At 39.4% G+C, this 26,461-nt stretch overlaps 1 protein-coding gene across 5 annotated transcripts; it reads right to left on the bottom strand.

Annotated features, from left to right (window-relative positions):
• Nucleotides 1–1,299: 1,299 nt before the first annotated feature.
• usp28 (ubiquitin specific peptidase 28) lies at nt 1,300–26,424 on the bottom strand. 5 transcript variants are annotated; one of them, XM_042430270.1, is made up of 27 exons: nt 26,244–26,424; nt 23,856–23,933; nt 22,323–22,443; nt 21,777–21,864; nt 20,162–20,324; nt 16,543–16,629; nt 16,196–16,333; nt 14,552–14,622; nt 14,384–14,460; nt 14,145–14,293; nt 13,908–14,035; nt 13,463–13,558; nt 13,203–13,382; nt 12,436–12,644; nt 12,040–12,110; nt 11,552–11,780; nt 10,156–10,503; nt 9,226–9,356; nt 8,240–8,410; nt 8,051–8,167; nt 7,748–7,843; nt 6,988–7,166; nt 6,466–6,544; nt 5,327–5,406; nt 4,694–4,817; nt 3,627–3,825; nt 1,300–2,997 (listed from the first exon to the last, which is right to left on the bottom strand). In XM_042430270.1, the coding sequence occupies exons 1-27, from the start codon at nt 26,286–26,288 to the stop codon at nt 2,828–2,830; spliced, it is 3,624 nt and encodes a 1,207-aa protein (XP_042286204.1). In that variant the 5' UTR covers nt 26,289–26,424; the 3' UTR covers nt 1,300–2,827. The 5 variants fall into 5 exon arrangements, with proteins under 5 accessions (XP_042286204.1, XP_042286201.1, XP_042286202.1 ...); XM_042430267.1 differs by having other exon boundaries at nt 8,051–8,410; nt 23,856–23,930; XM_042430268.1 differs by having other exon boundaries at nt 8,051–8,410; nt 14,384–14,457.
• Nucleotides 26,425–26,461: the final 37 nt, after the last annotated feature.

Genomic DNA, 26,461 nt, shown 5'->3' on the forward strand with positions numbered 1-26,461 from the left:
TCAAAAAAACAGTTGGACACTAAAGTTTTAAGAAAATGTTACACAAAGTGATAGATGGGCGATAATTGTGGCAAACTGTGGTAAATATATGAGAGAGGCAAGGGGTAAAGTCACACAATATAACGTATTACATAGATATTATTACACACCATCCACACTGTATAGGATGAAACTTATGTTGGAAATGCAAAGAGGAAACTGGAACCCTCCTCCACTGTATGCGGGAATGTGTTTTAATCAGACCTTTCTGGGCTCAGATTCTAATTATTTTAAGTAACTGGCTCGGAGCAGAAATCTCCTCAAGTCCAGAGCTCTGCTTACTGGGGGATAAATCTCAGTTACCCAATATGACCCTGTGGAACAGGTTTTGGGACTATATAAAGATAAATAATGACCCCCACTAGGATTCTGTTTTTTGTTGTTGTCGTGGTGCCTCCCCCAAGTGGGATCTTGTGATGTATACCACAGTAATATACCTATATGAGATACGTGGAAACATGTTGGGTATGTAATAAATGTACATACAGGTGTGAGAATGTGAGTTGCATATTCAGGGGCCTGTGCTCACTTTCTTTCATGTTGGCTGCCTATCTTCATTTCTTACGTTTTCATGTTGTTTATATATTTATTTACTTGTCTCACTTGTTTATTTACTCTTCGAGGTGCTAAGTCTGTCGCTAGAATTGATTCCTGATTATACATATATATATATATATATATATATATATATATATATATTTATGCTGCCTGTTCCTGTATGGACAAAAATGTTGTGTTCAATAAAAACTTGAATACAAAAAAAAACAACAGAAAATGTTACACAACAGGAGTAAATTGTGCATTTTTTAGGTACTATTTTAAACTGTGGATTAATACACATTTGGTGCTCTAGTGAGTATTTACAGCAACAGGATTGTTTGGGATTCATTACAGTACAGTGTAAATAAAAACACAGAATACTAAATACATTGTGATGTTCATGGTAATGATGGAACATGTCACCGAGTGCAGCGGTGCGGCTCACTGATTGCTTTGTTTTTGGACAACACTGGAGGTTTATTGCATACTTGGAGAAATACTTTGTAGCACCAATTAATTTTCATGGGATTTTTAGATAATAAAAATATCAACTACCTTTTTACTCTTGAACATGCAATAAACTACGCCACAGACTCCGTTATGAATTTCCTCAGGAGAATATACTGTATTGGCTTCATGATTGGCAGAGAAATGTCAGTCAGATGAACTTGCAAGCTCCGCTACACAAGCAAAGACAGTCAATAATAAAGGAGTATAAGAGAGTATTTAAAAGATTTATTGAGTATCATCACAGAGTAAAAGTGAAAAAGCTGTGTGAAATCAGCGGCATATGTAACAACAGTAACAACAGGCTGTTGCTGGCCTGAAAATCCTGATTGAGAGGATTCATTCATGATGACTGCATTTCATCTGGGACACCGAAAAAAAAAAAAAAAAGGATTTCATCTCATTTTGTCCCATGGCTTTCCTTTCAAAGGGCTCACATGGTTTACAGAGAACCACTCAAAAAGGGATAAAAAGCACATCTGTATAAGCAAAGTACTGTTGAACATGGTTCTGCGTAACAAAGTGAGAGTCCCCCTGCTGTCACTAATGTTTTTATGCGTAATAATACTATAGATAACTTTCTAAGCTTCATCTACATTTAAAATTTCGCAATGTGTTTTGGAAAAATACAAAGTAATATAAAACACATATTTAAAAAAAGCTAATAAACAGTATTTGTTACCGTGCAGTACAAATTTAATGGTTTTGTTGGCCTATTTAAAGGCCCCGTTGTGCGGTCACGCTGCTTAGCAACACAATCAACTAATCCTGCCGAATCCAGTCACTTCCTGCAGAGTTGAGTGGCACTTTAATGGTTAACAGTATTTAAAGTTAACAAGTTTGCCAGCCAGTAAAACATGTCCATATCTTAAACGTTCAGAATGCAAATCAGGATTTCATGCTTCCCTGTTCTCTTACTGATGACATTTTGCCACTAAATAGCACCAGAGCTGTCAATAAGTAATGTGCTTTTTAAAGAGCGAGAACTAAAAGGATGTATTTATAGTCACAGCGAGTCACAAGCAGAAAGCCTAAAACATGTTTTTTTTTTTTTTTTTTAAATGTTAACTGACACGTGATGAGCAAATGCATTAGTTTGACTGCAGATGTTTCAGGCACTAAGAACGAGATGTCATAGGATGTTTTGTCGTTTCAGTATGACTGTATGTATAACATTTTTAAGGGTTAGGGTTAAAATGCTACAGCAGTCTGTATCATTCCATCTTTTCAATAGTGCTATTTGGGTTGCCAGTTCTGCAGGTCATTAGAGGAAAAAAAAATACAGTGGGCTGCTACCATTTGGGTCCTCCCTTTTGCATAACCTGCTGCTGCTTCAAGGACATAATGATTTTTAAGCACAGTTAGTAGTTTTTTGTTTTGTTTTGTTTTTGCTGATGGTGGTGGTTGGACAGGCAGATGACACACAAACTTCTGTGAGGAATACATAGGATTTATTTTGATACTTTTGAGATGTTTGGAGGGCTTTTCCATGTGCTTTTAGGTTTAAAATTCTTGATGCGGTAATCAATACATGAGCATGTATGTACTGTATGAGGTGACAGCCCTGCCCCATTGCCTGTCTAACCCTAATGAGCGCTTACAGCTAGCTATATTAAACACAACATCAAAATAATATACATGTACAGCACCAAACCAGCAAATCAAAAGAAACACATCATTTGGCCAATGGTTGCTGGAAGGTAGGACGCACAGTTCAAGGCGCGACTCTTCATCCAGGGCTTTATTTAACAGTGACTATCGAGGTGCTGTGGATGGACTCCATGACAGCAGCCAGGCGACTGCACAGGTCCTGGTTGACGTGGACTTTAGGTGGGTCTTTAAGCACTACTGTCTCAGCTGAGCAGTCCAGAACCCTGGGCAGAAACTCACCCAGTTTCACCTGCAATGAGTCTGAACACAAAGGAAGAGCAGTAAATATGGAGTTGATGAGGTTTATTTCAGTGTATTTTTGAGTTTACTGTTGGTTAGTGTTAGTTTCGGTGTAGGTTTTGACTAAACTACAATTAAATGTGGTTGAGATTATAGTTCATGTTTTGATTAATTGTAGTTTTTTTTAAGTTTGGTGCTTCTGGGCAATGTTGTTATAAAGAAAATAGAAGAACATTGTTTAGAAAAATTCCTATGACTATAATAAAATTAGGGAAAAAATGTAATGAGACAAGTACAATAAGGTCCTGTTGATGATTATATGTAGTGATATTCAATACAATAAACGCTAGAAATGTAATGTAATAATACTAGTTAATTACTCTGAGATTGAGCAACAAATAACCCATTTCTGGTGCTCAGTTTACCAAATGTACGTGAAGGGTTTGTAGAACAAAAGATGTGGCAGAATTTAAAGGATCTGAATACTTTCCAGAGCCACCTCATGTCATTTTTTTTTTGGAAATTAATATTTGGAACCTGAATATTTAGAATAAAGTGAGTAGAAAACTATGACAACAAATTATGTCATATGGGGAACCACAAGTACATTATTATTTGCTATGCTGATGTGTTAATTTAACAGATCTTACCATCCATGTCTTGGCCCAGGCAGCAGCACCAGTGGCTACGGATGCTCTCCATAGTGTCCCGGTCTTCCTGTGTTAAAGCCGAGTCACGGCTCATGAGGTGCAGGCATGGGATGACGGCCTCATCCATGATGGCCACACCTTCCTCCACATTGCTCTCCTCACCACTGCAAAACAGCTTTGATGCGCTTTCATTCAACATCTGCAGCATAGAGGATGTAGGGAAAAGAAGGATGATGGAATAGTTAAAGCAATCGTCACTCAGTTTCCTCTGTATTTGTTATGATCTACTTTAATATGATCAGTTTGCAACACGGTGCTCTTAAAACATTCATCAGTTGCCCCATATTGAGCAGACAATGTAGTCGTGTTGGTGTATCTTGATGCATACATTTGCAAGTTAGTGATTAAAACCTTAAGAGTAACTTAACATCAGGCTGTAAAGCAGTTGGTCTGGTTTCAACCCTGATGGGTGTGGTTGGATGTGCTTTTTTTGCACCTGTAACCCTGCTCAACAGTGATGTCACACGGTCGTGGAGTACACCTGTACATCACTGCAGCAAGGACAGCGGTTAAACCACTGGAGGTCAGCAAAGACAAGATTTTCAGTGGATGTCATGGAATTGTTGATGTTTAAATTCCCTTTTTTTTCCTGAGAACTTTAAAGGACCTCTTGTCCATGTTGGCTTAAAAGCTGAGGTGATCAAAAGCTCCAGAACAGTTACTAAATGGACCTAGAACTTTTTGGTGAGATTGTTTTCTTAACTTCAAGGTCAAGGCATTTTACATACCATAAAGACTACTGTGGGACACTAAACTAAGTGCTACTTATTTAAAACTTTTTTTCCTTGCTTGTGATGTAGTCTAAATATGGCAGTCAGTCCATCTGTCCTACACTTTGGTGGAGAGCAAGATATTTTCCTTTCAGGTCAAATTTTTTACTTATATGCAAGAAATGTGAATGACTAGTTCTTTGTTGTTATTCTAGCCTTTGTTTATGCAGAAGGATTGAGCTCAGTGTTCTTTAAAATCAACACCATGCTTCACAGTAATTTACAGTAATTACTCACAGTGAGGCATTTCCTCCTGTAAACTGCAATAAGAGACTTGTCCACGCCGCGTTTCTCTCCGTTCTTCAGCAGGCTTGCGTTGGTCTCATATGCATGAGCCAGGTAGTTCAAGGCCTCCCGTATCCTGCAGCACACACACAAGTCACCATGGTCATCCTCCACCAAAAAAAAAAAAAAAAGTACTGCCACTATTGGCAAATCACTAGGAAGTATGTAAACCAATCATTGTAATTTATCAGAACACAGATGTCTATATTTCCCAAGCTACACTAAACTAATTCAGCATGGTAATCACACATCATTAAAATATGTGTGTGTGGATTTACAGTCTTAAAACATATTAAAAAGTCTTTTAAGTAAAATTGTACTTAAAGGTCTTAATTTTTTAAAGTTTTTTTCACAAAATTTTAATGCTATCCCTTTTCTTATTCTTCCCATGCACAGTGTCGCAACATTATAAACTATATTTAGTATTACTTTGCAATGATTGTGTTATATTGTATGTACAGTATGAATATTTAACTTCTTTCAGTGGTGAGATGTTTGGTGCAACACATGGATGGACACAAACAAACAGCTGGATATTGATCTGCAGAACTGAACGCATGTTTTTAAAGTTTATTTGACACCTACTTCCCATGCTGGTATTGCTCCAGTCCAGTCAGCAGGTAGACAAACACTGTCCTGAACGTCCTGTAGTCATCCTGCCATTGCTGTAGAAGAGCACACAGGACAACCAGCCAATCACTTCATTTGCTTTTTGCTGTTTGTGTCAACTCAATTTAGTTATACCTTGCAGATTAAACAGTAAAATGGGATTAACCAACAATAAGAAAGTGCAGTTTAATGTATCCATAACTATTGACAAATCACAAATTTCTGGAATTATGTTAAATTTATATAATGTTCCTGATTTAAGAAACAGTTTAAAACTCCAGTCTGTGATTAGTGAACAACAATGCTAATCACTCCAACTCTCATGTCATGCCGGAGTCAACATAGTTTTCATTCCATTGGGACCAAATGTCACTGGGTTTACACGCTTCCTGCTGGAATTCCAACCATGCAGATCCAAATATACCATTCAGATCAGGGCTTTAACATACTAAACAGGATCCAAACGTCTTTCAAAAAGCAGGTACCACCATGTAATAATGTCTGTAATGTAATAACGGCCAATCAATCTGTGTGTTAATACTTTCATTGCATTCAATAGTACATGTTGTACCATTTTATCCCGTTGTCACTACTTGTTTTAGCCAGACTAAGGTAACATTTCAAGTTTGGCCACAGATTAGCTCCTTACACAGTTACAAATTTCTCCACTGGTGCTCTTTAGTGGGAACGACCTTTGGCCCAATCAGCATAAAGAAAGCTACCTGCCCATCTTTTGTTTTTGCTGTGTGTTTCAGTTTATAACGGGAAGGATATGATGATATTGTTAACAAATATCAGTCTCAAATTTACATGTAATTTCTATATCTACATGTTGATGCAACTATGCAACCATTTAAAGTCTTTATCATCAAATCAGTGAAGCTCCTCCCTCTCAAAAGTGGGATTTGACAAACCTGCCTGTCAAGATTTAAACTTAAAGCAATCGAAGTAGACAGCAGGAGCAGATTCATTTCCAGTGTTTTACAAAATTAGGACAGATTAACTCCCCAAACATGAAGAGTGCATGCCTGAATAATCAACTATCCATTAAGGCAGAGGTGGGACCATCTGTTGATATTTAATCTACAGACCACAGACCATGCAATAGACAGTACCAGGTATTCATCCATGTCCATATCCTCTGGCTTGATGAGACGCAGCTTGGATCGAGCTTCCCTCATGATACTAATGGCCCTGCATGTACAGGAAAGGACACACAATATGAAGTGAATGGATGTTTTTGACAAGGTTGATACAGCAACATCCAAATCATGCTGCAGGTCTCTGCTCTGGACACTAGATGGCATTACATGCATGCTGTATAGTCTACTGTATTTCCTCTAATTCTGGTGAGCGTAGACCTTTCGCCAGCCATGATTTACCTCAGTTACTTCTGCTATCTGTACACACTGTACAACCCAATAGACAGAAACATTTGTTTTCTGTTTGCTCTCCCTACTTGTTTTAATATATTATGTCCAAAATAGGTTTCACCTTGATCTTGAAGTTTCTGATCCAGATCTTATTGTCTTTTTAAACATCGGTTTCATTTAAAACATTTTAAAACTCCATCCAACGTAATAGACTAATATCTGAGACTCATTAAAGGGGACCATTTGTCTTCTATCGGTGTGTACCTCTCATCGAAGCTCAGGTTCCGGTCAGTAAACTGCTCCAGCAATGTCCTCTCAATAATACGCTTGGGTGCGTTATTCTGGAAGAAGTAGACCAGAGCGTGCTGCAGACGTGCATCCTCCTGGGGAGTGGTCTCCTCCTGGGAGAGCTCATACAAGCGAGAATACTCTTCATGGAAGGCCTGAGGGAACAGAGGGGAGGTTTAATATTTTAATTTGCTCAAATGCTCATAGTTGACAAGCATGTAACAGCACTAAGATGGATTTTATTTGATGAAACCTCATAGTTACTGATAGACTACAAGGATTGGTGATAATGCTCGGCTAACAGAGTTAAGACATACATACTAAAAAAAATAAACTAAAAAGCTGAATATCTTGTCAAAAATATGCATAAGTAAAGTTAATTTTTACTATAAATGTCATGATTTATAGAAAGAAATCTTTAGGAGGCCTCTATTAATATAGTGTATGCTGCATGCTGATGATATCGCAACAAAACCTGCAGTTGAAAATGAGGGAATTCACTACAGAATTAATTTTTTGGAGCCAAAAGGTCCCTCAAAATGATGACCATTCAAAACTGTATGGAGAGAATGGGTTGCTCCAGAGACATTTACATTTGAAGAGAATGCAGTAATGTTAATATTTCAATTGCAAAAGTCTTTCAGGAATCATTAAGATTATTTTGTGATATTGTGCAACTTAATGTTTGATGTAAGACGTGACAATCTATCTGTCATTATCTCTCAAAAAAATATACCCTGATGAGGCCAGCCTCAGGTCCTTCCTTGTCAAAAGTTTTTCTGGCCTTGGCGATGGCTAGAATGACGCCCTGCATAGCTGGAGTCAGCATCATCTAGGAAATGACACAACAGCGAAGAAGAGAAACGAGAATGATTTTAACAGATATGCCAGGAAGAATAAAATCATGCACTTGAAGGCTTCAACTAGAAAAAAACCCCCAGAAAAACTGAGGGACAAATGTCAGAAAATACTTAAAAGTAAACAATGTGACATGTCAAAAAATATTATATTTTGTCCACAAAATCCAAAGAGTTCTTACCTCTTCGTTGTATCCATCAGCATCAGCCCTCACCATGATCCTGCCCACATTGGGGATCTCCACTTCTGAGACCTCGTTCTCAGGCTGTCGCTGTCTAGCTGGGACCTCCTGCTGCTCCTGCTGCTGCTGCTGCTCCTCCTGCTGCTGCTGCTGCTGCTGCTGCTGCTGCTGCTGCTCCTGCTGCTCCTCCTGCTGCTGCTGCTCCTCATCCTCATGATCTGCATCATGTTCAGGAGCTTCTCTGGAAGCCTCTGGGTCACCTTCAGCTTCAGAGCTGAGGCCTGCCACCTCTGTGTCAGCCTTCTCCACATGGAGGTCCGATGGCGACTGGTTACTAAGCTCAGCTTCAGGGCAAGGAGACTAACAGAGAAAGATTTGATAAGACACACATTACTATGCCTTCCATCCATCCATCCATCCATCCATTATCTATAGCCACGTGTCCTGTTCTGGTATAGTGTTCATGTATAACTTCACCGACCCACCATCTAAACACCTGTGGAGTGATATCTGGAAAATGTCAGTTCGACTGGAGCGTTTAGCACGTGTGTCTATTTTAATTCTGTCTCTGGACAACTGACATCAACACAACACCTACCCTCATTCCAACACTGAACAAACTGGATTTCAAAAAGTCTATTTGTATCCGGTGAAAGGTTGGTCTTATTATATGTAGTCAGGTGGGTCAGCAGAAAGGGCTGAAGCTCTGTAGGAGCAAATTTCACTTACAAGTGACAAATTAATCAATGGAACACCAGATTCATCAACAAGACATTGAGTTGTGATGCGGTGGTTAGACACCAGTTTATCTAATGTCTTCTAAAGCAATGGCCTACAATAAATCTTATATTTATGAAGCTTTTATTGTTGACATAGTGTCAGGCTGTAGATTATGGTGTTGTTGCATTGCAATGCACTGATATTTATAAATGATATTATATGTTAAGCCTCTAAATTAGATACTGACTATCAAAGAAATCAGTTGATGATAGTAATTACTTGTGACTTTTACTCTGTCTGTACATTACTCTACAGCCTGCCTGGCATTAAGCCTGGATCTCCATCTCTATGCTAAGTGGTGAAATGGGATACTTGACCCAGATGTACACACTTTAATTTCTGTGGCCTAGAATTTCTGACCCATATTTTTACAGAGTGGGAGCGAGTGGGCCCACCTGACTCTGTAGATCCTTCTCAGCTGTGGTGGAGTCCTGGCTGGGCTCCAGGGTGTCGGTGACTGCCGCATTGCTGTCGTCTGGCTGGCAGCCCGGGCTCTCTGGTGGCGGTGACGTTAACTCTGATTCTTCTAAGGTCAAAAAAAGAGAGAGGAGAGAGAGAGAGAGAGGCTGTGAGTGAACATGTGTGTCTGTAATGGAAAGTACTCTAGTTATAGAAGTTAGTTTGACTTGGAAAATATTTAATCGCTACCAAATCCCCATCCTATCCTAATTTTATGTAGCCAGACCTCCTTTGTTAGCAAACTAACAAAGGTCTAGATGGTCTTCCAATCTCTGTGAAGTTGATGAGAAGTATAACAAAATTAACTAAGCAAAGGGATAATCCATGCAGAATTGGACATTTACTTGTACTGAGTGTTATCGCTGGGGCGGATTATCCTGCTTCCAATTGTCTTCTAACTGTCTGTGTCCATTTTCTGGGACCATATAGTCTTTGTCATCCTTTAGATAAACAAATGAAAGAAACCCTTCCCTATTATCTTGCTAGATTATATCTCTGTATATCTTGCATATGTACAGTATATAAGAGATCATCCATAACGAGCTGTGCAGTTCCTTTTTGCACACAGCTTGTCATGGAATATCCATCTTATAATTAGATAAAACAGATAATCCACGTTTCCCAATCCAATCAATTAAAAAATGTTTTGCATTCTCCAAAAAGCTTTAAGTTTTGGTTAAAATCCATGCTACTGGTTTATGATGGGTAAAATTGGCGTAAATAAAATGACCGTTACTATATGTTTTACATGCCGATACAAATATTTCGGAATCAGACTATCAGTTATCTGAGAATAATATGCAATGGGTTGTTAAATCTTATAAAAACGTCCCCTCATTTCCCTTTCTCCAGTCACCACTACAGACCTTCAGGCTTCTCTGCAAGATCAGGCTCTGGATCCTTCTGTGCTTCTGAGTCTGGCTGTGGTTCTGAAGCAGCTCCCTGGTCCAGCCCTTCAGTGGAGGACCCTCCACTGGAGGACTGTGGAGCTGGCTCAACTGGTGTTTGCTGTTCATTGTCTGGACTGGGGTTTGTTGGGGGCTCTGTAGAGACTGTAGACTCTCCCTGTGGGGTCGCTGTCTGGCAGAACTGCTCCTCCCATTCGCTGAGCTCCTGCTGGAACCAGCGGTTATCTTCATGGACATAGCGTCTGAGGATGGGCGGCAGGGAGTCCATGCCATGCAGCATCTGGCCTGTCTCGTCATCTGTGTCTTCTGGGTGGATGTGGGGTAGTGTCAGTTAATAACATCACAATAAAACCTACTCACTGACCTCCTGTGTTCATATTGGCCATTAAAATACTTAATTGATTTAAACGCACAATATGTAATTTCAGCCGCTAGGGGTCTCTCAATCAAAACAATAACAAAAGACGGAGTGTGATGACAGTGTGAAGTAGCAAGGGATCATGGGAGATGTTGTCTTTGTCGTTAAATAACCAGCCTCATCGGGATCGATTACTCCAGTGTTGTTATTGGAGAGGAGGAGACCTCTGCGGATAATTCGGGTCCCGGGAGAGAACGACCGACCGTCTGGATCTAAAGTTATAGGAGAAATAAACCGAACAAGTGTTAGGAGCAGCTCAGCTAACAGCCCCTCCAGGAAGTCCGGTGGTCACCAAACATCGTGGGAGAAATATTGATTTTTTTAGGTGAAACAGCTTTAATTAGTATTTTTAACGATTTTAATCTGCGTGTACGTTTGTTTTTGGAGAGGAGGAGACCTCTGCGGATAATTCGGGTCCCGGGAGGAACCGGCCGAACGTCTGGATCTAAAGTTATAAGAGAAATAAACTGAACAAGTGTTAGCAGCAGCTCGGCTAACAGCCCGTACCGGACGTCCGGTGGTCGCCATACATCATCAGAGAAACACTGATTTTTTTAGGTGAAACAGCTTTATTCAGTGTTTTTACCTGTAATCACCGGGTCCGTTTGTTCTGGAGAGGAGGAGGTAATTCGGCTCCTGATAAAAACATCCTGAATGATGAACACTGGAGTAATCCTATCCCGGTGAAGCTGATTATTTAATGACGAAGACAACAATTCCCATGATCCCTTGCTACTTCACACCGTCATCACACTCCGTCTTTTGTTATTGTTTTGATTGAGAGACCCCTAACGGCTGAAATGACATATTTTGCTTTTAAGAGAGTCTGTGCACGCCACTCTTTGTTGTGTCTCATTATTGCTGCTGCAATGATTCAATACGCCCTTCCAGATTATTCAAAATTAATCTAATCTCAAATCAAATCCGTAGATGTACCTGTGATAAGGTGGGGTAGCCTGTCATCAATGTACATCAAGCAGTAGGCGCTGGCGTTGGTCATGCCCCCGAACGAGTCTCTCTCCAGCTCCTCCCATGACGACTCAGTGATGTTTATATCATTATACCTCATCCAGCGCTGGTTGGCGTGGTCGTAGATGTAGGCCCAGTAATGACCTGCTGACGCCTGGCCCTCATGGACGAGCACTGCGTGGAGTCTGTAGGGCACCTAAGTAAGAGTAGAGTGGGAGACAGTATTGATTGCCCACTGTATAAAAATCTGAAGCCCTAAATTTTTAGGATTCAGTATCCAAATACTGAGATCTGACTCTCAACTGCAGCATAATCTTTAAATGTTCTAATCTGTTTTTATTTGTATTCTATTCACCTGTTTACTTCATATTCCTTTTTTTGTTTCTCCATGGAAATCAATAAAGTTTCATCTAATCTCAGTTTATGCACATCCTAAACCGTAGATGTAGCCTTACCTGGCAGAGGCTGCTGTCTGAATACATGCCCTCAAGCACCTGACTGAGCCTGTCAATGCTGGCCTTTAGTTCTGAAACACACACACACACACACATACGCAAAATAAAAAATAAGGAAAAAAAAAACACAGAGAAAACAGAAAAAAATATTAAGTGCACCTACAGCTCAGCTGAGATGAATTTCTTTGAATTTTGACTTTTAATTTTTTATTCTTTCATTTATTATTTGCGCCCAATGGCAAAGTTTTGGAGAGCAGGGTGAGCATCTCTAATCAGAGGAAAATGACTCAACTTGACAATTCACACATATTATGATCACCTGACTGTATATTATCATATACAATATATAATAACTGTGTCAAAAGTAGTGCTAGTGTGTACATCGTAAACATTCACCATTTATGTCGTTCTCTACTTCTGTCCTCCAACGCTGTAGGCAGTTCTTAACATTGTGCAGCTCTTCCTCAGTGATGCTGTGGGGGGCTGGGTGTGGTGGACAATCAATGGGGTGTCTGCACTGGGTGAAGGGCTTGTATATGGGGGTCCGCTGGCAACTGGACACACTGGAAACCAGGCCCTCTGATGAATCTGTGTCTTCAGGTTCACTGAGGGGGAGGCAAGAAAAGCATCAATGTCCAATATGTTCAGTTTTTGCAAGAAGGTTGTGATTGTCTTTTTTTTTTTTTTAAAGCGGTTTTATATAAAGGCAACCTGTATCAAAATCAGCCAGTTAAATCCATTAAAGAGATCACTCTCTTTAACTTAGTGAGTGTAAAGCTATTATTATTATTAATAGGAATGATGGCCAAAACTGTAAAAATAAGACTGAAGTTGTAGAAAAAGAGCACATTATCCTTTAATAAGCACCAATTAAAACCAAAATTATTACCATTTAAAAAGCCATCCCACACTGGATTACATGACACACAATAACACCACATCTATAAATGGCTTCAGGCAATTTACATACATGTTCCAATGCAAAAACAAATGATTGTTTTAATTAGAGATAACTGGAATTGATGGAATTCAGGATTGAAGATTTAATATTACGGTTATGTATATATGGCATATACTGTTGTTTACTATTTGTGCTGTGCTAGTAAAAGTCTGTACACGATATATTACTCTTCTTTGTCTTTCTGGTCATCCGTGTACTCAACCTGTTGTCTGTAGAGATGGTTTCACTGAGTGGGTGGCTTGAAGGAGTTGGTGAAGATGAAGTTGGTCTAAAGTCTTCAGCTGGGGAAACATTCGAAGGCTTGGTGGTAGCAAACTCCAACACAAACTGCAGCATGTCAGTCAGAGGATACTTGGTAGGTCCTGAGCCATAGTTTTTATAGCTATGAATAAAGATATGGGATAATTAGAACTAGATTTGTTCCTATAAAGTCTCATATCTCAGCTTTAACAGGTAACTTACCACTCGAGTTTCTGTTGAAGGGCTGCAAGTTGCTCCTTCATTTTTTTTACCTCTCCTCTCCGCTCATGGGTCTGCTCTATGTTTCTGTGAAGATATCTGTGACAATCCCCAAATAAGTGATCAGTAAATTTGTCTAAGATTGGTTGAAACAATTTAATATCACCTCATGTGTGTTAATATTTTAATAATTCTGTAGCTTGGCACAGACATACATGGTAGAGGTGGACAAAATATAGCAAATATTATCTTAACAAAAGTCTGCTTCCATAAAGTTTTTGTTCATTTGAGAGAAGAAATAGCAACATTTTGTATTTAGCTTATGACTGCTAGTGGTCACACCACGGTGCTATGTAAGTTCTGTTATTGGGTGAGTGTAGTGAAATAGCTCTCACTAGAACTGAATGAACTTGCACTTATATGATTTAGTGCTTTGTGCAGAGCTCACCTGTCCATATAAATGATTTGTGGAAACTCCAGCTTCTTGTGTATCTTCTCAGGACGACCAAGCTGGGTGTTGAACTCAAATCTAGACAGTTCAAAAGTCAAGACTGGTGGTAACTTTTTGAACCATCTCTGCAAAAACAAGAGAAAATACAGACTTTATTTTGGCAGAGTATCAAACTACACAAACACTGGCAGAAAACACTCTGTTTGTAGAAATTCTTATGGAAAAGCTATTTACCTCACGGCCAGGCGTAACACTGTGATCTGAATGTAACGACTCAATCTCCTTCTCAACCATAGCACCTTCTAGACATTCATCCAGGTTGTTGAAGCCATTGACTTGCAGAGGGTACTGGCCAAACTGCTCGATGTTACATAAAGTCTTACCTAAGCAGAATCAGAGAGATATGAGCGACTAAGAGCAGAATATATATTGATTATGACACCATTACAAAAGACCTATAAAAAAAAACATACCCTCATGTTTTCTTTCTGTCACAAAGGTACCATAGAAAAGCTGAACCATGGGGTTTTCTTGTTTGTCTTCTGCACTACTGAAAAAAAAAACATGACATTATATTTATGTTATATAGCGAACAGAGATCAACATGTACTGTATGTCGATGACATCATCTCATAGCTTACTTTCCATTGGCAGCCAGCTGAAATGCATCCTCTAGCCAGTCGAGCAGCTTGTGAGAAAACTCACTGACATCCTGAAATGAAGATGACACAAGAAAAGAAAATGCTAGTTTACTCGACTCTTTACAGGAAACAAACACTGGACATGAAAGTTCACCCGTTACCTTGGAAACAGAAGTTTTGACAAAAAAACATCCAAACTAAAAGTTCAGTTTTTCCAAAGCTTTCAACCTTATCTCAGTGGTTGGAGTTTGCTCAGTTGCCATGGAGATAACTCAGGTGTGTGACCACCTGTTACCACTGAGCGACAAACTGCATCCACTGACAGACTAACAGATGCTGTTGAAAACGCTGCTAATGCACATTGCTGGCCAACAAAATTGCCCTCTTCAGACCCCATCAGTGCACACTCTGGAAAGGCAGTCGAGACATGGGGGCTGCATTTGGCCATTACAAAGCACATGTGGGTTCACATGTCTGTGCACAAATCATGCAGTTTTGGTTCAGGGACAATCTCTTGCTCTATCTCCATCCGAGAAAAGAGAGCTCAAAAGGGAAAGAGTTGAGACCATTCTCTCCAGAGGTGATAATGAGACAGGAACAGGCAAGCATTATCTGCAAGTGGAAGGTGTACCTATAAGTGGAGCTTAAACGCACAATATGTAATTTCAGCCGCTAGGGGTCTCAATCAAAACAATAACAAAAGACGGAGTGTGATGACGGTGTGAAGTAGCAAGGGATCATGGGTGTTGTTGTCTTCGTCGTTAAATAACCAGCTTCACCGGGATAGGATTACTCCAGTGTTAATCATTCGGGATGTTTTTACCGGGAGCCGAATTACCAGCAGAGGTCTCCTCCTCTCCAGAACAAACGGACCCGGAGATTACAGGTAAAAGCACTGAATAAAGCTGTTTTACCTAAAAAAAATCAGTGTTTCTCTGACGATGTACGGCGACCAGCGGATGTCCGGTATGGGCTGTTAGCCGAGCTGCTGCTAACACTTGTTCGGTTTCTCCCGGGAGCCGAATTATCCGCAGAGGTCTCCTCCTCTCCAAAAACAAACGTACACGCAGATTAAAATCGTTAAAAATACTAAGTAAAGCTGTATCACCTAAAAAATCAATATTTCTCCGACGATGCTGCTAACATTTGCCCAGTTTATTTCTCTGATAACTTAAGATCCAGACGTCCGCTAAAAGATATAGTTAAAAGTGACCGAAATTTATCATGAAAATGTGGCTTAAAACTGAATAAAAGTCAATTTATAACAGTTTGTGTGGAACAACCATAACGCCGATGTATTATCTTATATGTGTGTAAGTTACTCTTTGGTAGACGCCATTGTAGCGGACAAACACAGCACTGCCGTATGCATCTTGTGCGTGTTTACTCTTTGGTAGAGGAGGTATGACGCCATTGACATGCGACCAAATGAAACGGTCCGTTACTTTGATTAAATTACAGATTTCTCTGGGTTTGAAAATTGTTGGAAACATTTGGGATAATGTAAGTACACAACTCAACAACATATATAACATAGGTCTAGTTGGTTTTATACATTTTAATGTGGAATTATTACATATTATAGCTTTAAGTTAAGATTTAAGATTTTTTTGTTAAAAGACAAATACTGTATGTTTGTTGTACCTGTTGGGCCTCACTGGTCCTAAAGGCGTCTCGCAGTAACTCCACTGCAGCAGAAGGATCCACAAACCTGCGGGTGGAGCCCAACATGAGGGCAAACAGGCAGCGCAGCTCCTGCATGAAAGCAATGTTCCTCTTGTCCTGTTAACACAAGCTCAAAGTCAAACTTCACCCCCTTTGCACCTGATAGAAACCCTAATAGAAAATTCCCACATCTTGTGTATAATTAGTGAAGTTGAAAGAATTGATAATATGTAAAAATGAAAGTGCAAAACAAAGGATTGACTGGTGGGAATGACAGAGTAAGCCACTGTTGTTTGGACAAATGGTATGCATAGTAGTTTACTCACTGCGTGACTCTTACACTTGTCCAGTAGTCGCTCAGACAGATGGTAGTTGAGAACCAGCCTCCTGAACACAGGCAGGTGGAACAATGACTGCAAACAACAAACAAACAATGGATTTTACCATCATTTTAACCTTCAGATGGTTTTGGAAATGAGGCCCAGGTTGAAATTTACTCACACAGGGTACAGAGGGAGAGACATGAGGCGTGAGCTGCAAATTTGCATAAAAACTCTTATTCCTTCTTTGAATCACTGCATGATAAACACATTTTTAAGATTCAGTGTGACTTACACCTCCATAAATATGCTTAGAAATCATAGAAAAAGATGCTCCGAATAACTCAGAACTTGCCTTGGAATCATCCACAGGTACATTGCAAACAGGAATTGACAACAGCTAATTCAGCATACTTTTAATGGTGACCACTTTAGCTCGACCCTACCTAATATCTAATTAATTAGAAATGTTAGTGAAATTAAATGCAAAATTTGAGTGTAAACAAGAGAGGAGGGAGGAACTTTCCATTAATGTCTAAAATCATAAAGGTTTCTAGTAGCTGGCATTTATTGCACATTAGAGGAACTTTCTCTTCGCCTTCAGGCGTATAATTTCAGGAATTATTAGAAACCCTTTCATGCTTGTAATTCTGCTCCAATATCTGTGAACACAGCTTTACTCTATAATAGGTGTCTTTGCTTTTATTATTTTTTGTCAAATTCAATATTTTTATTTCATTTTACACACAATAGGCAAGCAAACACACCATCAACTGTGTTATACGATACTTGTGTTTCTCATGATAAGCTAAACGCATTACCAGTCAATTAGTCTTATATGTCATGTGTTGTGAGTCTCAGCGGAGCTTCTGAGCACCTATGAATATCTTGATATATACAGTATTTCCATTTGAGCAGGAAATTCAATTATGGCTTATCTCAGTTTTACTGTAATTCATACCACAAAGGATAATAGAGAGAATACGAGCCGACAACTGAATCATGTGGTCACTCTGGCCTCAATCTGATAGCATAATTACTTTTTTTAGGCGAGACTGGTTTGTTGAGTCTACAACAGTCAGGTCAGGGGTAACAAACAGTATCGACACCAGCAAAAAAACAAACAAAAGGGTATCATTTGAACACCATTTGTATGCAAAATTCCTAGATAATAACCCCTGTCCTTCAAGGGTTTGACTTCTAAATCAATGTAGAAGAATCACATCTCTTCTCTGTCCATCTCAGGATCAGACTGGAAAGTCCACCAGTTTGCTCCATCATCGCATCACACGCTATTTAATTATCCATATAGCGTGTGCATCTCAATGAAGTCTCCAGTTTCTGCCGAGCCACCTGATAGGTCTGGCTAAATTCAGTCAGGAATGGACTTGTAATAGAATTAGCAGCTCAGAGAGATACTGTTTGGCAGGAAGATGCCCACACCTTTTGGCTTTCTTCCTGATGTTTCTAGTGTATTAGCGTGGTATAAGAGTCATATAGAAAAACTGAGGTTCATGGTTAATCTTTCTGTAGTCAGTGTTTCTGTTGTCAATTTAAAAACCGGTGGGTATTGATCTCATTTTGAGCCATTTCCTGTAATAACTGAAAGAACATCACTATATATATAAAACACATGTGCATTAATTTCTACCCTGAAAAATAATCTAAACTACTTCTGTAGATATTGGTAAAAGCCCCCCCCCCAAAAAAATTTGCTGACTGAATAAAAGGTGTGATACTTTGACCGACTCAAGTTAGAAATCTTGGAAGGGGGGAAAGTCCAAATCTATAAATGTTTGTTGATCTGTGTGAGAGCTATTTTCAGCCTTAGCAGCCAAGGATGTGAGATACTGTTAGAACAGGTGGAGGGAGCTTAGTGCACTTAACAGACTATATAGATGTACACAGTACAGCTATATTCTGTATTTTGAATTTGAATTCAGTTTTTTATTCAAGACAAGACAAAACTTGCATTATGTGATATAAAAACATATGTATATACCATATATGTGAATAAAAAAACAAAACAAAAAACTACTGTATACATGTGTCAAAACAAAGTACATCAGATCTGAATTTAAAGATGATCTAATCAATATTTTGATATTACCAATAGAGCCAACAAGTAATTATCACCTGATTCTGCAACTTTACACTTTTCAGCTGATTGTTTTGGTATTTACAGCCAGCAACTTTACTATTTTGGTTCACTACTCTCATCAACCTAATTTTTTTCAGTGAAAAATGATCAAAGTTAGTCACTAGCTGGTGAACATTTAGGAGCATTTAGCAGCTAAAGAGCATGATATTTTCCTCAGGAGATGGTCGAGACCAAAACAGAGTTAAAAAGAGTGAAAGTTGGACTTATGTAAGAAATATGACTTAAAATGAACGCTGATCTTTCTCTGTGTCTGTTGGGTGTGTAAACTGGCTATTGTTTGCTTACATGTTTGCTACATCAACTTTTTAAGGTGATAATATGTCAATGTTGTGTTTACAGATTGTTGCGCTGCCCCTAAGGAGCCCAAAAATAACATTTAATTTTAGTAACTCTTCAAGGAACTTGTTTCTACAATACTGCATATACTGTAAACCAAACTGAAAATAACTCTTCAAGCTTCTTTGCTTGTGGTTAGTATGAAAAAATTCCTGTCAAACATTTGTTTAGTAAATTGCACATTTTGGGGCCACTTTATGCAAACCTAGAAAACAGTGCGTTAGTCTGTTTTGCAATTTATCGCTTTCTGTGTGTCCACAACACCCCCAGATCCCTGCAGCATAATCTAAAATTGGACAAGACTAGTGCAAAGACCATTCAAAATGTGCCCGTTCGAAAAGGGCTTGATTTCTCAATACCTAGAGAGAGTTCTGTCCGTCCCTTAAACGCCTCTCATGCAGACTATTGGACACTACAATTTAGACACTACAATTTACCGATGCTCCCTAAACACCTCACACATAGGCTATTAGTAGACGCTATAATTTACTCATGTTCCCTAAACACTTCACACGCAGAGTATCTGGAAACTACAATGTGGGTTGCAATGGCAGAGTGGCGCTGTCCGTATTTCCATTTGTTGACTCAACGGGCAGAAGAAGAAGAAGCAAATCAACGGTATTTATGAGGTATTTTTATATATTTCTTGAGAACCGCTCATCCAAACAACTTCACACATCGACATTGCACTTCCCTGTTTCCCCAGCAATCCACCTGCCAGGTATGAAGTAGATCAGATGAACGGTTCTCGAGATCACGTGAAGGACAAACCCACATACATACATACAGACAGACAGACAGACAGAGATTCCTTGCTTTATATAGAGAGATTTACAAGATTTTTGCAAAATGTAACCTTATTTATTACATCATTTGGATTGCTTAATGTGTTATTTGCCAATAATAATTGTGATATTTAAGTGAAGTCATTGTTAAAAACAGTGGTGGGTACAGTGCATGTTTGGTAGCATTGTAACTAAAGCATGACAGCAGTGAGTTGACAGCACAATGCTGTTGTTGTTATTTGTCTGACCTCAGGCCCCACAATGGTGAGATGGCCCTGCTTTACCATGTTATTTTATGTATTAGGGTGAAAGGGGCTGTACCCAGTCAGACACTGACTCTTACCTGGATGACAGCGCTGAACCAGCAGGTGTTTCCTACATTGCGAATGCCCACGGGCCAGTTGTCTTGGCGGATCCAGTCTCCAGGGCTGCACATCTCACTCTGGGCCTCACATCTCTTCCTCTTCATCTTAGCTGTGTTCTCCTCTGCACTAGCCTCCAGAGCCCTGCAGGTCATCAAATTACCCATTTCAAAGTATTGATTTGACAACTCTATTAAAAAAAGATTGACCCAGTAAGACGTTGTATAACAAGACCTTTATGGGTTAAAGGTAAAATCCTAAAGTCTCCCAGGAAAACACAAACTGTTGCAAGATGGGAGGAAATGCCTGGTGGACTAACTTCCACATGGCAACGTGCTCATAATGAAAATGTTAACATGCTGATGTTTAGCAGGTAATGGTCATCGTGTTCACCATCTTAGTTTAACATATTAGCATGCTAACATGTTCTAGTTCAAACAAAATGTTGTTTGTTTGTCAACTTGTCTTGAGTGGAAAAATCAGTGGTTTGCCAGAGTCTTTGGGAAACAGCATCTGGGAAACACTGACAACTGTATCAAATTTTGTACCAATCCATTGATTAGTAGATATTTCACTGGGTAAGTGAAAACTTTGATCTGTGCTGCTCAATTTCAGGGCAATCCATCAAGCAGTTGGCGAGATATTTCAGTCTGGACTAAATTGGTCGACCAGACAACAGACTAACCAACATTGCCAACCCTAAAACCATAGCCAATAGTTTAGCTAAAAAGTAAATACACTTTATTTTAGGTACAGACAACATGAAACAGCTGAACAAGTGTCTCTCATTTCCATTTGCCAGACATCTTTCATTCATTTCAATTATTTAATTTTCCACTGACAACTTTTGGGTGTTTTTAATCAGCCATGGGCTATCATCTGTAGCCAGTTAACTTTGATGACTGTCTTGCCTGTGGCGTAATCTTGCTAATTGTTGGTTATGATCTAAGCAGTTTGTGAGCCGGAGAGGAAGAAAACTCACAAGTGTCCATGTTTACTAGGGATGTGCAGAGGGTCCAGTATTTGTTGAGGCCGCAAAATTATTTGTATTTGTATTCGAATAAAAGTGGAAAGAGGTTTAAAAATCCTGTTTTTGTTTTTATTACGCTTTTAATTTTAGAAAATTAAAGTGTTACAATAATTGTTCATGAAGTGTTCCCTTCGGAGCACTTCATTTGTGTCAGTAGCTCAGCTTTATCTCTGGGGAACACCCCCAACTCCGAGAGTGATGTCCAAATTATGAAATGTGCGCCATGCAGCAGGTGGATGTGACTCCCCTTGGTGAGACCTGCTGATAGACGTAACAGCGGAGCAGAGGAGAGAGACTGAGACAGTGATGTAACCAACATGTGCGCTGGTATTTAACATGTTTTTTTTTTCTTCCCAAAAACAAATATTTTTTAAAATATTTGTATGAAACAAATATTCATAAAAAACCCACTATTTGCGTATTTGTATTCGGGCACACCCCTAATGTTAACTGTCTCTATTTTCATACCTTTTCTCCTTTAAAGTCAACAGTAAATAAAAAACAAACAAACAATCACAGTTGCCAATAAAAAAGCAACACTGTATAAAAAGCAGGCGCTCCTGTACCTGTTGAATTCTCTCTCCTCTTCCTGAGCATTGTGGGACTCCTGCAGGCTGAGTTCAATGGCAGTCTGCAGTTCATCTTTATGAATTACTGAGGAAACAGACAACAATGTGACAACCAAGATCCCATGATGCCAAGTAAAACACTGTTCATGTTAATTTCAACAAAATATGAAGCAAAATAGAACACACATTTGCTGGTTCCAGCTTATCAAATATAAGAATTTGATGCAATACATTATAGTAAACTGAATATGTTTTGGTGTTGGACTGTTGGACAAAACAAGAAACTCGAAGATGTCACCTTGGACACAGTGGGAATTTTATTGAGCATTTTTCACAATTTTCTGACATTTTATAGAGAAAATAATCATTAGTTGCAGTCCTATAATAAGTATTTATTGATCTCAGTTGTCACGCACCTTTAATCTTTGCTGAAAATGTTATCTCTGCTGTTAACCTATATGAGTGTATATTAATTTTGAAATATGAAAATAATTTGTCAGAAGTGTCAGAATTTTGTGCACCAGTGTTTTGTCCCCAATGTACCTTTCTGCCCCTCCCAGGCCACTCCAGGGGTCGCAGACTCCTGTGGTTCTCCAGGATCCTGAACCTCTGCTGGCTGGGTTGTCAGCAGTCCAACAGCATGTCCAATGTCACCCTGGCTGGCCTTAAAGAGAGGGACACAGGGAAAAGATAAGGGCGGATATTCTGGATATTATAAGTGTCGGCAGTACAATACAGCACTAGAACAAAATAAACAAAAATGACATACATACATACAATACCAGTCAAACGTTTGGACACAATTTAGTGAATGGGAAACATAGTACAAGCATGTGGGCACATACAGTTGATTAATTAAGGTGACACTTGTCGATTATTGTGCAGAATTCCCCTTTGTGTTTGAAACCAGTCATACACAAACATCCCTGATTTGATATGGAACTCAGATAGCAGTGCCCCTCCGAAACCTGTGACTTCCTGCTGTCTCTCTATCTACCCCTGGTACAACAGGTTGGATGATGCGTGCACCACAGTCAGCCAGGCTGTTTATTGCAGTGTTTGTCAGTTATAACTTTTATGAGGTTCCTATTAACTCAAGCTCCTAGGGAAATTTTTATGTGCAGTTCCATTTGAAAACATAAGCAGTGTTCCTGGGGGTGCTTTTAATGTAATCAAAGAGTCTTCCTTTAACATTAATTACACATCAAGAACAGCTTCAAAGAATAGCCAACTACTGTAGCAAGGCAGCTCTAGAGATAGATTGCCAAGACATTTTGTACAAACAGTCATGTTCTCCACAGGATAAATAATTATAAAACATTTCTTAATAATTGTATGCACGCAACATGATCAATCATTTAGATATACAGTAGGTTTCTTTCTCTGACACCATCTTCTGCACTATTTTTTACTGCTCCTGGCATAGTGTTTATTTGATGTTTCTTTCTTTTTTTCCTGTAAAGCACTTTGTAACATTGTTAAGAAAAGTGCTATATAAATAAAGTTTATTATTATATATATATTAACATGGTTTCTGAAATGTCCTGTAAGCGTGTTTCCTTTATCATGGTAAGGGCTAAAGTAGAAGTCTGCATGTAAACTGGGATTTTTCAGTATGAAAGTCCAGGTTCATCCCAGTTTGACGAAATTAATTTCATTGCTTGATTGTACTGCCAGCCAAACTAAAAAATGATAGGACAACTAAATATTTAAATACTATAGACATTATTGCCTAAATAGGAATATAATGAAAGTAGAGCAGGATAGCAGTTTTTACTTACAGGTTATCATATCGAGAGCCCCAGGTTCACTGTGTGTCCATTAGACCTATGTGATTTGACTAATTGAAAATTTATGTAGCTGTAACAGATCTACAAAAATGCTTTTTAATTATCTTGACATGTGTACTGACTGGGTTGGCCATGTTTTATAACTGTGTTCAATATGTGGAATAGCACATTGCTGTGATGATGTTTATGATGTATAAAGATCACTCATTGATTTGCATTGTGGTAAAGCAACAACAACAACAACAAAACACAAGGGAGACGCCATCCATTGCAGCTGATGATTTACATTCAAGGCTCGGCAGAGAATCTGTGGGTCCTGGATGCCAGTGATCTCCCTCAGCTGGTTGATCAGCATTTCACTCTGCTGAGGGAAAGAAAGACAATTGAGTTTTAGATCCTTCATGCACCTCCAATTTTAGGGTTAGTGATAGATTGGCATTTGACTCCCATTTGGGGTGACCCATAGACTGGTTTCTGAAGAGTGGTTTTGAAGCTCAAAGTGGGTGGCTCCGGCAGTCGCCATCTTGGCAGTGCTTCACTCCACCTAACTGCCAGCTAATCCAAAAAGGGTAAAGAAGTGAAGCTGAGGCGGGCCGAATGAAGCCTGGTTGCTGAAACAAGCCTCCTAGCGGTTAGCGACCTGTCACTCGAAGCGGCCACATCCTTAATTATGCATAACTTTACGGCTTAATAAAATTTACATGGGTGAGTTATAAAAAACTTCACCCCCTGTACACTTGTCATGAAAGGGGAAATTAGCTATAGAGACCAAAACCGTTTTTTGTACCAGGCTGTAAACATGTTTATTTCTGCTGTAAAGTTGGACATTTTAACAGGTCTATGGGGATTGACCTGCTTTTGGAACCAGCCTCAAGTGGTCACTCGAGGAACAGAGTTTTTGGCACTTGCTTGTGGCTTCATTTTTCAGAGATTGGTGCTTGGGGTGACGAAATAAACAAAACTGAGCAACAAGTTGGCTATCAATTGGATAAAATATGAGCTTAGATGAAATTACAGGAATAATTTGAGCTTTTTTTTACCCTATGTCTTCCACTGCTTCCTTACTATTTTAGATTTTCAAACTAGCCAATGTAATCCATGTTTAACCCTTGTGGTAACAGGTAGATATCCCACTTCTTGCCCATAAGAGTTCCATTTGTAGTCCATTGTGCCCCATGTACTATTGGTGGACACACATCAGAGCCCGTGTGGGAACCGAGGATAATGGCTCATGTGAGCCTCAGACACATTTGGGGTTTATATGGAGCCGAAGGACAAATGCCTGAATGCCAACCTGTCATGCCCATATGAGGTCCACATGTTGGCTGCGCCAGGGGAACAATTGCGTAATAAAATGCAGCAAAAGTCTGTGGTTTCAATAAGCAGCATAGGAAGACCAGATTTTAGCCATGAGCTGAACAAAAGTGGCCCAGAGTCCTTAAGCCAATGGGTTTCTTTAAAACTAAACTTAAAAATGTATTGAAATGTATTCAGGCCGCAGCTACTTCATACAACATGCCTACATCATTATCCACAGTTAGACTGGCAAACACAAATTCTCACAGGTCGTCATACGTTTTCACCTCATAGACACATGAAGTAAAAAAAACAAACTTGAGTCTGCTGAGTGAGAGGCGCTATATAAAGCCCGTTACCCCAACAGCAGGTGGACATGTCAGGGTATCTCTCTCTCTCTCTCTCTCTTTCACACACACACACACACACACACACACACACACACACACACACACACACACACACACACACACACACAGGAAGCCAAGAGCAGGCTGACCAGACTTATATGGAGTCCAGGGGCTATCTGAGACCCTCTTGGTTAGCCTCTATTTTAGGCTACTGACATGGATAGCACAGACTTCTGTTTATCATTCCACTCACCATGCCACTAGAGCTGAGTGACAAAGGCACTGGGTCTCTCTCTCTCTCTTTCTCTCTCTCTCTCTCTCTCTCTCTCTCTCTCTCTCTCTCTCACACACACACACACACACACACACACACAGAGCCTATGTCAATACCAAACAGAAGACAGAGGCAAACAAATATTACCAATTTTCTGACATTAAATACTCCTTAGATTTTTTTTTTTTACATAGCCTACCATAAATCATTACTTACCCTCCCTCTTACATAACATCTTTGGACTGTTGGCTCCGTATACTGTAGACCCACAGTAGGAATAATATAACAGGCCTATTGATAGATTGCAAGGCTACTGAGCCAAATACAGACTGAAGTGTAAGTGTTATGACCTAGAACAAGTTTTCATCAACAAGAATCTAAGTCAAAAAGAGAAAAAAAAAATATGTTAGGCTTATGCATTTATTAGCTACTATTTAATGGATTATAGTAGCCTATAGGTCATATGTTCACGCTTAAAATGTGGAGATTTTATTTATCAAACACTCGCTTATCATATTTAGCTACCAGTCATTTAGATTGTGGAACAAAATCAGGGCGATTGGTGTATTTTATATGTGCTGAATTCATGTATATTTAAACTTTTTTCGACCCCCTATGTACATGAAACTATAATCAAAGTAACTTTGAAATACCAGATTTTTTAAATGCTTCACACAACAGAGGGGTTAGTGTTAACGTTAGTTCTTCAGGCATTGTTAATGTTAATAGCAGCTCCGTCATCCTTTGCGCTCACCGAGTTCGTCGAGTTTTCTCCATTTTCAGTCTGTTCAGCTTTCATTGCAGATAGAAAAAATAAATAAAAGAAAACTGAAATTCCTTGTTGTTTTTGCCCAAAATGCTTTCAGCTCTGACTCCGAGTCAAACCAACTCCATCTGTCAAAACGCCGAGAGCGAACAGCCAGCTGCGCGCGCTCACCTGTCAAGACACGCGCGTACACTTTAAACGAGCGC

This window comes from Thunnus maccoyii, chromosome 13 (assembly GCF_910596095.1).
Source record: "Thunnus maccoyii chromosome 13, fThuMac1.1, whole genome shotgun sequence".
NCBI lineage: Eukaryota > Metazoa > Chordata > Actinopteri > Scombriformes > Scombridae > Thunnus > Thunnus maccoyii.